This window comes from Heloderma suspectum, chromosome 4, assembly GCF_057233095.1.
Source record: "Heloderma suspectum isolate Gila_16-S chromosome 4, 16-S_ref, whole genome shotgun sequence".
Lineage (NCBI taxonomy): Eukaryota > Metazoa > Chordata > Lepidosauria > Squamata > Helodermatidae > Heloderma > Heloderma suspectum.
This window is the reverse complement of record NC_139461.1, coordinates 82,818,384-82,832,373: the sequence shown is the minus strand read 5'-3', so window position 1 is coordinate 82,832,373 and position 13,990 is coordinate 82,818,384. Positions and strand designations below refer to the sequence as shown.

General features: G+C 39.6%; 1 protein-coding gene across 8 annotated transcripts in view; it reads left to right on the top strand.

Annotated features, from left to right (window-relative positions):
• The window catches only part of EPB41L3 (erythrocyte membrane protein band 4.1 like 3), a 157,755-nt gene that overhangs the window by 60,673 nt on the left and 83,092 nt on the right, over positions 1-13,990 (top strand). For all 8 annotated transcript variants that reach the window (XM_084849816.1, XM_084849815.1, XM_084849814.1 and 5 more), the window contains one exon: positions 5,270-5,467. In XM_084849816.1, the coding sequence (XP_084705942.1) occupies positions 5,270-5,467 (198 nt within the window). The remainder of the gene's footprint in view (positions 1-5,269; positions 5,468-13,990) is intronic.

The window sequence follows — 13,990 nt, the reverse complement described above, 5'->3', positions numbered from 1 at the left end:
GAAGGCTAAAACATCTGGAGGGCCACAAGTTGCCCACTACTGCATTAGAACATGACTAATTATACAGATCGTAATGGACACTAGAACGCCAAAACATGGTTTTATTCAGACACAAATATCTGTCTAATTATTATTATTTCTTTCTTTTAAGGCTCCTTTATTAAAACTCTGGTATAATGAAGAAGTACTAATGTACTGAGGGTGGGATGGGGATTGGAAACTATTTTTTTTCACTTCAGTCACGTTACATTATTTTTGTAATTTGTGTCAGGTTGTCCTCCCTGCTGAGCTTAATTTTAAAGTCCATTGCTGTTGTTAAAAGGAGGGGGAAAAACCTTATCATTATTTCATTGCTGTGTTAGATTGCACCAATTTTTGGAGGAGCTAGAAACGTGGGAGGCACATTTCAGCTTTGACACCTGCTGAAATCTAATTTCATTCAGGGTGGGGTGATGTTTGAAACTAACAAAATCTCAGGTTCATTAAGCCCTGACAGTTACGAAATTACTGCATTTTAACTACTTTCTGTCATTTTGAAAAAAATGATTCAGCACTAAGCTTTTTCCCACTCAATAAAACATTGATTTTTGGATGTGATAAAGATGCCACATGTTAAAATATTGTGGATGTGGGAGGAAAGAAGAAAAAGGGGATGCCATTGTGTTTAAACAGGCCACAAGTTTATTAAAGGTTCATGGAATGTATATAAACATCAACCTAAGACCAGTGTGGAGGGGATAGATCCAAGAACCCTAATAAAGCTGCATGTAGCTGGCTATCCATGGGAGATTGCCATGGATAGCCGGCCACATTCTCCCCCAGCACCAAAAATTTGTCATGCTTGAACAACACCTCCCAAGCAGCAAGCCATTCCCCTTGCAGGAAGAGGAAGTTGTGAAGTTGATTCCCCATTAAACCTTCTAAAGCTCTGCTGGGTGAAAGCTACCTTTACCATCCTAAGAACATGAGAAAAGCCCTGCTGCATGAGATGAAAGGCCTATCTAGTCTAGCATACTGTTTCCCACAGTGACTGACCAGATGCCTAGGGGAAGCCCACCAGCAAGACACAAGGGCACTAGTCCTCTCCTGCTGTTGTGCCACAGCAACTGGTATTTAAAGGCAAGCTGACTCTGATCCTGGAAGTAGCATATAGTCACCATGACTAGTAGCTATTGATAGCTGTTACTGTCCACATGGTCAGCAGCCCTCAATTCTGCAAGCAGTAGATCCTGTGAGAGTTTGGCTGTCCAACATCTTGACCAAGATGAACTTTCTATTCTCCGCACTTTGGCAGGAATCTCCATGGCCACACTAGTCCCTCTGCCACAGGAAGGCACTGTCTGCCTTCTCCAAACTGATTCCCAACAAAGGTGGTATCTGCCATATAGCATACATTTATGGTTTAAGACCAGAGTTAAGGTTATGTTGGCTCAAGCTCCATAAACCCAGGAAATTGGAAGTAAGGCTGGTACCTTACCAGACATGCCCTGTGATCAATAATGATGTTGTACAATGTCACAAATTGTGCTTACAACTTGCCCTCCATGCAGTCAAACTTTTCTGGGGTCTTTCAGGCCCAAATACAGATAGGGAAGATGGAGTGCCTGGGACCAGCAAAGATGCCCCACATCATCCTGGCCATGTATTCCTTTATGAAGCAGCTGAATCTTACTGTGTTGCTAGAGGAATCCTCCTGCAAGTTGACGCATGCCTGTTTCTTGCTTTAAGCAAGCACAGGAAAATGGAATTCAAAACACTGGAGTGTACTGGCAGCATTCTAGCTGCAGAGTGAAACTGAGCATGCCTGACATAACTTTGCCAGCAGTTGCTGCCATAGGCTTTCATGGGGCAGAAAAGCCTTGATAATTTTTAAACTACTGCTTAGAATTTCACCAAACCACTGAAAGACACAGCTCCTCAACAAGCCTGAATAAAGTATATCAGTGGTTTCCACCAGAATTTGAAAGAGCCAGCAAAAAGTACAAACGTATCCATTTTTAGCACATATGAACTTGCTGTATCTGTGGCAATTAGCATTGGATTGGGTTGACATTTTGCACGATTGTATACCTCATGAGTTAGATTATGGACACCAAGTTTCAAGTTGTTAGCTCTACATGTGACATTTTTATAAGCAGCAGAATTTTGAGGCTTAAAATAGCAGAGCCTTTTTTCCCTCTTTTTTTTTTTGCAACTCATCTTAACTAAAGGGGAACTCCCAAGATTTGACATGCCAGGATTTCCAAGCAATATTGTATTGTATCATATGTGTTTTCCATAAAAACACATACAATATAAAAACAGTATAAAACCATAAATACCTTTAAACATTATAACAAAAGCAGTAAAACATTGCAGTGTCATGATCAAAGAAGGCATGAAGGGCAAGGGTCGAGGGAGCATGTGGTGGGTTGTACAGATGCAAGCATCTTATCCACATCCTTAGGCTCCAGAAACTAAAACTGATCTCACAAAACAGGACAAGGTAGTGTAGTGGAGTCAATAGACACTGTATCAATAGAGGCATTCAAGTCGGCATGAAGGTGAGCAATTTTGTCCTCAAAGTGTTTGGGAAATTTGTTAGAGTGAGCCCTCGAAGGCTCCATTGCTGGATTCACAGGAGTAGATGAAATCAGTCCCAGACCATTCAGAGAAGCTCAGCTGGACAGCTGCTTGAGGACACAATGGAGGCAGCAAAGTAGGCCCTCTTTGCCACTTTCACCACCACGCAGTAAGTGCGATTATATGTTCTCATGCATGTTCAGTCGCCTTCATGATGAGTCTTACGCCAGTTGTGTTCCAGCTGTCTTCTATCCTTTTTCATCATTTGAAGCTCCTTGGTAAACAAGGGGGCCATCTGAACTCCAGAGTGCCAAAGAGGATGCTCAGGAGCAATAGCCTCAATGGCCCTTCATGCCTCACCATTCCACAGCATGGTGGGGCCCTCAAGAGAATTACTGTCCTTGACTACTGGAAAATTTCCCAGAGCATTCAGAAATCCATCAGATTCCATAAGTCTCTAAGGGTGGTTCATCTTAGTGGATCTCCCATCTCTGCAAGGAAGGACTGGCATCGTGAGGCCAGACTTCACCAGGAAGTGGTGTGACCATGACAATGAGGTGATTTCCATCCCCCCAATATCCAGACCACTCCCCTCACAGCCTGAGGCAAAGACTTCTTTTAAATTGTTGAATCAAAGTGTATAAACTTAGTCTGGCTATAAATACACAATCACTGCCCAGATTGTATGGCTGAAGAGATGGGAAGACTGCTGTGGTCAAGAGTTGAGCAGATTCAGTGCTGCTCCAGCTGGAACTACCTTGATCCAAAAAAAATGTTCACTTATTTTTTTCTTCCCTGTTAGATGTTAATTTCTAGTGCCATTGGCCAGATCATCAAATGGCTTGTGGAAATATATGAGAAACAATCTCTGCAGAAGAGTTCATTACACATGAAAGAGTTTGAACATATGCATGAAAAATACAAAACCAAATACTGAATGCAAGTTGTGTCTTAGTGGTCATTTTGCCCTAGATACCTGCATGAACAGGATGTCAAGCTTCTTTAGGACGATGAGGCTTAATTTTCTGTGAAACTATCTTCCTTCATGAACATGCCTTGACAGTTTTGGGTCCTACTCTAATAGTTCCTGGCATGTTCTTTGTGCACAGTGAAAAGTAATGTAAGGTACTCCTGTGACAGTCTAAACTAGAGAAATTCTCCCCAGCTTAGTTTTGTTCTCCTGTTTACCTACACCTAGAAATTAGTACCCATGCTCTAACTTTTCTGTTGTTCTCAGCTGAAACTAGAAGTTCCCCAGCAGACATGTGTTCTTTGTTTTTCTCTGCATCGCCCACTAGTTTTAACTAGGGGTGCACGAAAGTCACTTACCTGGTCTCGCAGCTTTTCGCGGTGGGGGGGAGGCGCTTCGCTGCTGTCTCCGCGAAGTTCAGGCCGGGGGGGAGAGGCTTCCCGCCTCGCCCGGCCGAAATTCAGGCCGGGGGGGAGGCTTCCCGCCTTGCCCGGCCGAAATTCAGGCTGGGGAGGAGGCGCCTCGCCTCGCCCGGCTGCGAAATTAAAAGTAAAACAAAAAACAAGAAACGCCCCCATGATAGGCTACGTGACGATTTATGTAGCCTATCACGGCTGACTTTGCAAATCTAGCTGTGATAGGCTACGTTAATCGTCACGTAGCCTATCACGGGGGCGTTTTTTTTTTTCTTTTATTGGAATGGCGGCGGCGGCAGCCAGTCGAAAGACCGGCTGCCGCTCCCGCCCTGGACGAAGACCTGACGAACCACCGGCTGGACCCGCCGCCAGGAGGGACATTCGGGAAAGGTAAGTCCCGTCCCGGGGGGGGGTTGCGGGGGGCGGGGAGGCGGAGAATTTCTCCCCCAAACTTGTTCGGGGGGCCGAACACGTTGGCGCTCGGCCCCCTGATGTTTCGGGGAGAAATTCTCCGCCATCCCTAGTTTTAACAGACAAATATAATTCTTCTCCCTGTGTTCTGTATTATGTGCAGTGGAGCCCTTCACTTTGCTGCGTATTGCGCGACACACGACTCTTTAGGTCTGAAAGCAGATTAAAGCTTTTGGCCAGATTTGAGTCATTCTCATGGAGACATGTTACAATGAAGAAAACAGACTTGGAGGATTAATTTGTAATGAATGTCAGGGCTGCAGGCTGCTGACTTACTCTGAAGTTATTTTGAGCCAAAGCAGATATTTTTTATGATGGTCAGATGAAAATAAGATTAACTTTCTAAGCTTCAGCTAAGGTATTACTGTGGTGCTCTTGCTGTTGAAATCCTGCTTGTAGACTAGTTGTGGAAGAGCTGTGTAAAGAGGCAGCCATTACGAAAGCGCTGCTACCATTGGAATGCAGCTGCCGGGTGGGGATAACGCAGTGTTGGACTGTTCTAGCCATCCCCTGGTCTCTTGAACAGAAGCATAGTAATTTAAGTGTAATATAACATGTTGGACTCCCCCAAAAGTAAAAGTGACTTACTGCAGTGATTCTTCACCTTCTTAGCACCTTGCTCTGAATTAGTTAACAGAGCAGCAGTTCCACTGACGTGAAAGGCTTTTCAAAGTATAGAATGATGGTTAGCTCTGTTGCACTGCTGTTAGGTCTCTATTTTAAAAATGGTTCTAAATAGTCTTCTGTAAAGGGATATCTGATTGTGTGTTGTGATTCTGAAAGCGTGCTGCGATCAGCCACATTTTTAAAGTCTGAAATTGGAACTTAATCTCCCTATTTTCTCTTGTAGGCCACTGACAGAGAACGCGAATTTGCTGCTGCAGCAGCAAAACAACTGGAATACCAGCAGTTTGAAGACGATAAGCTCTCCCAGAAATCAAACTCAAGCAAACTCTCCAGATCTCCTCTAAAGATTGCCAAAAAACCAAAAACTATGCAGTGCAAAGTAATTCTTCTGGATGGCTCAGAATATGGCTGTGAAGTGGAGGTAAATATTGGAAAGAGGGGGTGGCAGGGGGATTTTTACTGCGTATGATATTGGGTGTTTGGTCAGTTTTAATTGTGTTTGGTTCAAGGGTGGTTCAATGGAACTTGGTTTTTCCCTTTTATATTAAAAGGAGAGAGTGTCTTTAGGAAAGAAAATATAACGCTTATAAAAGCACATGGTTGTCTGTGTCTATTCAGTCTGGAATACAAGCAGCAGAAAACAAAAGAGAGATGGACTGTTTCTGTTCCAAGGGCTCTGATTCTCCTAGCAAATCAGCCTTTCCCTCAAAGTAGAATATTGGCCCTTGTACTATTAACAAGTAGTGAGAGTAGAGCAGCGGGACACACCAGCAAGAAAAAGCAATAACAATAGAGATAGGAATTTCCACGGTTATTCCACTCTGCAGTTGGGTTCTCTAGCTGCATCTGAGTCTTTTTGAAGAGTGCAGTATTAGGGCTTCTTTTTCAGTCAAAAGGCTTTTTTTTTTTTCTTCATTTACTCTTCAAAGGAGAGCCTGTCTAGAGTGTAACACTTTTATTCTCAGAGTATGGACATCGTTGGTAACTGTTGTGAAAAAGAGCAAGCAATTTATTTAACATAAAGGACAACACTATGTGGCAGTTGTGAAGAAAGCTAATTCCATGCTAGGGATTATTAGGAAATAGATTGAAAATAAAACTGCAGGATTGTAATGTCTTTATATAAACCTTATGTTGTGGCTGTATTTAGAATACTGTTTATACTTCTGGTTTCTCCTTTTCAAAAGCAACATTGAACTGGAAAAGGTGTAGAAAGGGGGAACCAAGATTACCAAAGGCTTGGAGCACCTTCAGTATGAGAAAAGGCACTGTTTGAGTTTTTTAGTTTCGGGAAAAAAAGATGACTGTGGATGGAGGATATGATCAATGCATATGAGGATATGATCAATTATACATGCTGTAGATAAAGTGGATAGATAAGCTTTTCTTCCCCTCGTTATAACAATAGTACTGCTCAGGGTCACCCAATGAATCTGATTGGCAGTTGATTCAGAATAGAAAGAAAATACTGGTTCATAATGCATAGTTAACTTACGGATTTTTGTTGTTGTGATGATTAATTTACTTGGAAAGGGAAGTTTGAAAAAAAATCATGGCTGTTAGCCATTATAACTAATAAAGTTAACAGGTTTAGGAGCAATATGCCACTGAAGACCAGTTGCTATGTCCTATTCTTATCATCCCTGCCAGGTGGTTCAAAATTCTGCCTTATTAGAGAGGCCAAGGAGCTGTCCAGTGGAGCAGCCAGGGAACAAGATGTTCAGGATAGCAGGGGAGCTGTCTAGCAAGGTGTTAGAGGGAGCGTGGCAAGAGGGCTGCTGCCTTCATGGCCTGCATGTGGAATTATCTAGTTGGCCACTATTGGAAACAGGATGCAGAAAATGACAAACCAGTGTACTGATACTTGTTTTTTTCTCTCAAATAATGATTAAAAAAAAAAAAACACCTGTGCATGAATGTGCATTGACAGTGAGGGAGAATAATTTAAGTATTGGTTGCACCAAGTCTGCAACATTTTGCTGTGTCTTAAGGTCAATAGATTCTCAGTAGAATATATATTTTCTAGGTTTGTCAACACTGTTAGCAGCATAGATCACAAAGTTTCTCTAATATACAATAACTCTTCTATTTTTCCCCTGCGGAGGTTGGGACTGGCCTTTCCCTCCCCATTATGGAAGGAGAAACAAAGGAGAGAAAGTGGATTTGCCCAATGGAGCAGGGGACTTTAACAGGCTTGTGCCTAGCTTTCCTCACCTTCCATACTGAGTGGCATGGCAGCCCACCATCCCTCCCATTGCAACACATCTTGGGATTATGTAGCTGTTACATGGTCAGAATTATTTTCTACTTGCTGGAGAACCGATTTTGTTTCACTTACTCCATACAGTGGCTAAATTAGCTGGTGCAGCCAGCACCACTGACAGAAAGGAAGAGAAATCTTCATCAGGCTAGATGGTACAAAAATGAGGGATGGGAATTTTTAATACAGGGATAAAGTTCAAAAGGCAGTCCCCTGTTCCCCACTCCCCCCCCCCACCAACACACACATGCAGTTTAAAATTATAAGCCTATATGGGCTGCACCACATAATTCTTCTGATTATTTGCTTGGTCCAGTTCTTTCTTATGAACCCACTTAATCATTCTGAAGGAGGGGATATCAAAGAAGCCCTTTGTGTTAGACAGGATAAAGTGCCATGGTAGCATTTGGACAAGCAGAGGAGGCAAGTAGAGGACAACATACATAAGTTTGCCAACATGTAACAGGTTGCCCAAACAGTTTATAGGTTTTCAGGTATTCGTATTCAAATAGCCTTGATCACATCTGGCTTGAAGTTTCACATGGACAGCATTTATTAAGGATTTCAGCACCAAGTAATGTTGGATTACACTGTAGTGCTAATGTATGTAATATATCCAGCTCTGCAGCAGAGCCATTTAAAAGAGGGACTATTTGGAAAAAGGGAAAGATCACTATGAAGGATCTGAACATGTTCTTTAGATGTCAGGTTGGGACTGTAGTGGGATTTCAGCTATTGTGTTGTTAATGCCATATCTTTGGTTGAATTTTTCTGCCACACCATAAAATGAATCATAGTTCAACCGTTGTGGAAAGAAACTCAGTATTTACATACGATCAGCTTCTGGAACAATAAAACTCAAGTATAGTTGAATGAAATACACATTGCTATTTAAGCTAAAAAAAAGATGATAAAAATGACTAAAATGAAAGCAAAATATTGAAAAGGCATAATATGATTGACATACATTCTTATTCATAAGAGTCCATGGGTAGTGATGTGGAAGATTCTGTTTTGCATGAAAAAAATCCAAAAATGAAAAAAGAAAATTTTTTGTAGTGTTATATGTGCTGAGCTACCTGGAGTACAACTAGGAAATGGGTACATAAATTATAACATCAGAGGATTCTGTATGTTGCAGATTTCTTTAGACAAGATCTTCAACCTCACATTTATATATGATCGTACAATGTAAACAAAATTAAGATTTCTGTTGTCTCTCTTCATAATGGAAATATTTTGGCTAGAATCATCATCATCATCATCTAATTTCTTTATAGCCTGCTCTTCTACTCAAAGTACCCACAGAAGCAAAATCCTAAAACCATAGAATATAATCAGTAAAAAGTACAAGCACATCTAACAACCAGTTTCTAAAAGCAACAACAAAGAGCATATAATGTAAAACAAAAACAATAAAACAAGACAAAACAAAAATAGCAGCAAGGGTAAAAGATTACACCCATTAAATCTAGGTGTTACACATTAAAACCCTGTCAAAATAAAAGTGTCTTCATTGTTTTTTTCTAACCACTTAGCTCTGGCTACTACACAAACAGCTACTTAGAAGAACCCTCGAGGAGCTGGTTCAAGTGAAATGGGTTTTTTTGCCATAGAACAAACTGATTTTGAACCTCTCCTCAGTTTTTCAAAAGTTTGCCATGCGCATTGCTGTTTTGAGGCTGAAGGATCAAGCCCCTTTGGGCTCGCCATCCTAGTTGTATGCTTCTTTGGATCTTAGCCTTTAGGCATTCCAGTTGTTAATGAAAGGTTAATCAAACTATGCATGAATGAAATCATTGCACCAGCCTGACCGAACCTTGTGCCCTCTAGCTGTTTTAGACTACAACTCCCAGCATTTCTGACCATTTGCTGACTGGCTGGGGCTGATGGCAGTTGAAGTCCAAAACACCTGTAGGGCACCAGGTTGGGGAAGGCTGGATTATACCAAGGAACTGTGGTTCTAGGGCAGATGTCAGCTACTCTTTTAAATCTGCCAGTGACATATTCCTACCCTTCAGTTCACTAAAGTTAAGCGTTTCTTCCTAATGTGATCTTAGCTTATAATATTAAGATATTTTCTTCTTTGTTTTTGTGAGCTGCTTAGAGAGCATATGCTTATGGATAGCCATGTAAATTCAGTAATAAATCATATTCTTTATCTAGCATTCAAAGAGCACATCATAATTTATAACTATTATGAAGAAGTCAGTATTTCTTGCATCCTCCTCAACTTTCAATATTGCTTTGTGTTTGACTCTTAAAAATAGGATTTATAGTTTTTGAACTAAGTTCATTCAGTCTTTCAGGTTCTTTAAGGTACTTGAACAGAAGGTTGTTTTTGTTTGACATTGGTCAAATTTAATTTAAGTGGACTGCTGTGCTCTTGAAAAGGCAGTCAAGTTGTGTAGGCAGTGTAGGCACAGCCAGTCTGTACTAAGCAAGTATTTTCTACACTTACTGAACAATAATTATGACATACTAGATTAGCATGTGGGACAGGTGTTGCTATGCTGCAGCAAATAACTGCAGCTAAGGTGCATGAAGCATTTTAAAATAACGTTCTGTTTGTCATTAATATGTTAAATGTAATCCAAATTGTAGATATGAAGTTCAGTTCAGCTGGAATTCTAGGTAGTAAATTTTGAAGCACAAACTGTACTGTAAGGGGCATGACAAATACAATTATTGAATAGAAGAAGAACCAGAATATCAGTGGGATGCTGATAAGATTACGAAGATGTGTTTCAAGGCCTGTGTTGCTTACTGGAGCAATACTCTATACAGATAAATCCATAGGTATTTATAATTCATGAATTTTAGAAAGAGTCCAGGGGAACTAAAGAATAAAGTTCTGATGGAATTGAATTGTAATGAAAAATTGAAGGTGAGAATCAAGCTAGAAGAATTTGCAAAATTCTCTTGCTGGCTGCTCCCAGGCTCTAGAATTTCCTGCCAAGAGAGGCCTGGGTAGCCCATCTCTGATGACTTTCTGCTGGCATTTTTATTAAGTCAGGCCTTTGGCAAAGTTAAAACTAAAAGTTTGCCATTATTTTTAACTGGTTATGTTACTGCTTTGTGTTCATGTTTTACTTGCCTGAATTTTATGGGTTTTTAAACTCTGTATTTTTAAAATTTGGTTTGCTGTTAGATGCCTTCAAACACCATTTGATGGAAAGTCAGGATATAAATTGAACAGATAAAGAATTTTCAGATTGGTTCAATCCAACAATAGTTGTGGACAAGGTTGGACCAATTCAGAGCATTTTTAAAAACATATAAAACATAAATTCTCCTCCATTCAACTCAAACTTCCCAACCAGTAAAGTGCCCTTTTCAGTTTACTCAGCCTCCTTCTTCAGCCTGAGGACATGGGACCCAGTGCTTCTCTGCTCATCTTACCCATCCTGTGTCCCTTTTCAATAAACTCAAAAACTTCCCTTACAAGTGCCCCTTTCACACTTCTCATGTATTGGGGCACTATAATAGGAGTTATACTAAAATAAACAACCAGATAGGTTCCCTTCTTTTCATTGCCATTCTTAAGTCCCATTGGAAATAGTGGGAGCCATGAATACTGTTTTTCCCCCCAAGTAAAATCAATAAAGAACAGAAAGGGTTAAGGAATTTCAAGTGTGTGCGTGCATTTCTCTCTGTAAGAATGAAATGATAATAAACCTGCATAAGTTCACCTGATAAATAAGTACAGATATCAATACAGTGAAAATAAGCATTTACAAGCTACTTCAAGTCATATTATTAAAACTTGTATAAGTTTTAATGTTGTAAAGCCTCTTGAGTCCCAGTATTGGGAAAAAGGCGAGATATAAATATAATAATAATAATATCATCATCATCAGAGCTGGCAACTGTTTATATAAATGGAATGAACAGCATAGTCATAAGGGGAGACATGATAGAGGTGTACAGAATTATGGATGGTGTGGAGAATGTGGATAGGGAGACATTTTTCTCCCCCTCTCAAAATACTAGAACCTGGGGTCATCCCATGAAGCTGATTAGTGGGAGATTCAGGACAGTTAAAAGGAAGTACTTCTTCACACAGTGCATAGTTAAACTGTGGAATTTGCTACCACAGGAAGTAGTGATGGCCACCAGTTTGGATGGCTTTAAAAGGGGGTTGGACAAATTCCTGGAGAAAAAGGCTATCAATGGCTACTGGTCTTGATGGCTATGTGCTATCTCCAGTACTAGAGGCAGTGAGCCTATGTACACCAGTTGCTGGGGAATATGGGTGGGAGGGTGCTGTTGTGCTCATGCCCTGCTTGTGGGTTCCTAGTCGACAGCTGGTTGGCTACTGTGTGAACAGAATGCTGGACTAGTTGGACCCTTGGTCTGATCCAGCATGCCCCTTCTTATGTTCTTACGTTCTTATGTTCTATAGTCACCCAATCACTGCCTTAAAGTAGGTCAGATATTAGCAATACCAAGCATATACTAAGCAATAATGCTTCACTGCTAAGTTAAATAGAAGAAAGTAGCGTTGACAGGTTAAATCCAGGATCTGAATCCATATTTTTCTTGTTCTTCATACGATACAGCCCTGAATTCCCCCCCAAAATAATACCTTTATCACTCTTACTGGGTGATTTCAGATGGAGCTTTTATTATGCAATCAAACATGGAATTTTACAGACAGTACAGATGTTGGCTTCAGTTTTATAACTGCCCAAGTTTTCCCACCATTTCTTCCATCTTTTTTTTCTTACAAAAGAAATCAGTTAAGGGGAGACAGATAGAATAGCGGCACAATGCCTTTTGATCAGTAGTTCGAGGAGCTATCCATCTGGAAGCAGTCATACTGTGATCCAGTTAGGCTTGAGGTGTAATGAAGAGATTGGAAATGGTAATGTTTAGTATAACATTTTTTTTTTCAAAAATAGAGGGATTGTATGTAATATTTCTATATGGGCTCAGAAGGCTCTTATAGAAAGACCCATATTCAAATAGCTTGCTTATGTATGTATTTATTTATTTGTTTATTTATTCCATTTATAACCCACCTATATATGAATACTCTAGGCAGTGGGTTATACTAATATACTAATACTCTAGATAACCTATCACCAATAGATCAATTGTTTTCAGTTTGTTGTTTTCTTTTAATCACCAGTATAACATTTTCATAGCCATTAAATTATTCAGGGTCCAACAACTTGCATAATTAACAAAGGAAATATTTGCTAAATTTGTGAAATGCACATAAATGTGAGATATGATGTACAACTAAACCACCTTGTAAATGTAAACATCCTCTTTCATGGTTTGCCGATTGTAGGGTTGATACCGTCTTTCAGTCCACCTGCTTAAGTACCTGCTTTTCTAAATTAGCATAACTCCTATAGCCCTAAACCAGGTTGGTCCACTGGAATCCATGAAAGAGAGAAGCTGGAATTTAATTTATTATTTAATTTAATATATTTTTAGCTGCCTTTCAAGAACGTGATCTTTCCAAAGCAGCTTATAATATAAGAAAAGTACAATTCAGTATCAAATTATAAAATTGCCTTAAATTTAAAAAAAATTAAAATAAGTTCAGTTAAAATAAAATATAATTTCAAATACCTAACAGCAGTAAATACCATAAAAACTTTTCAATTAAAGTTACAAATAGGGGACCTTTACAGCCCAGTTGCTTCAGACACAAGGGGTGTATGTGTTTGTTTAATTTCTTAAAATGTAAGAAACTCTGCCCTAAACACTATAGCCTGACTACATATTATACCAGACCTGTTGAGCTCTGTGCTGCTGAAGTCGTGAGCAAAGGCCCTACTTTGGTTTGATTCCAGAATGAGGACTAGGTCAGCAATCTTCTTATCAGGATTTAGCAGTCCTTTGGTTGTTGGGGGTTTTGTTTTGTTTAGATTATTGCTGCCTTTTTAGGATTGTGAGCTCAATGAGTATTAAAAAAAAAAAGGTTGACCCCAATAGAAAGTGTGCCATATTATACAGTGTCACTGAAACTTGATGTATGCTTGTTACTACAACATACAAGAGTGTGACGTATTCATCAGCAAACTGAAAGCCTGCTAGAAGTAGGCATCTAGACATCTTATTTCAAATATAATTGTGCTGCTGGATGAATTGTTAGCAATGTGATTTGTCTCCAACCTAACTATTTGTATAAAAGTAAAATAAAATGAAATAAAATGAAAACAATAGGAGACCCTCAATTGGGTATTGACAATACTTTCTAATCCATTGTAAGAGGTTTATTTCTCATGATGCTTCATTTACATTATTCCATATGTGTAACATAGATGCTGCATGAGTTACAGGAGAGTTTATACTCTCTAAAACTGCAATCCTATACACCCATACTGAACTCAGTGGGGCTTACTTCTGAGTAAACATGCCTAGGGTTATGCTGCAATATTTATTTGTATTTATTTATTGTTAGCAAGTTTTAAAAGTTGCATAGCAAGGGATGTTTTTAATCCAGACAGATCTAAACAAGCTGTTTGAATAAGCACACTGAAATTGTAGTAGAATGAGAAAGGAATATATGTTTAAAATATCTAGTTTGTAGCCCACAAATTAGTTTTAAATCAGTCTCATTATAAAACAAAAATAAACTTCTCACTATAGGCATGTGAATACAGGCAAAACATACAGTTATTTTGGAAAATTAGGAGATATGGGCTGATCAGTTACTTCAAATAT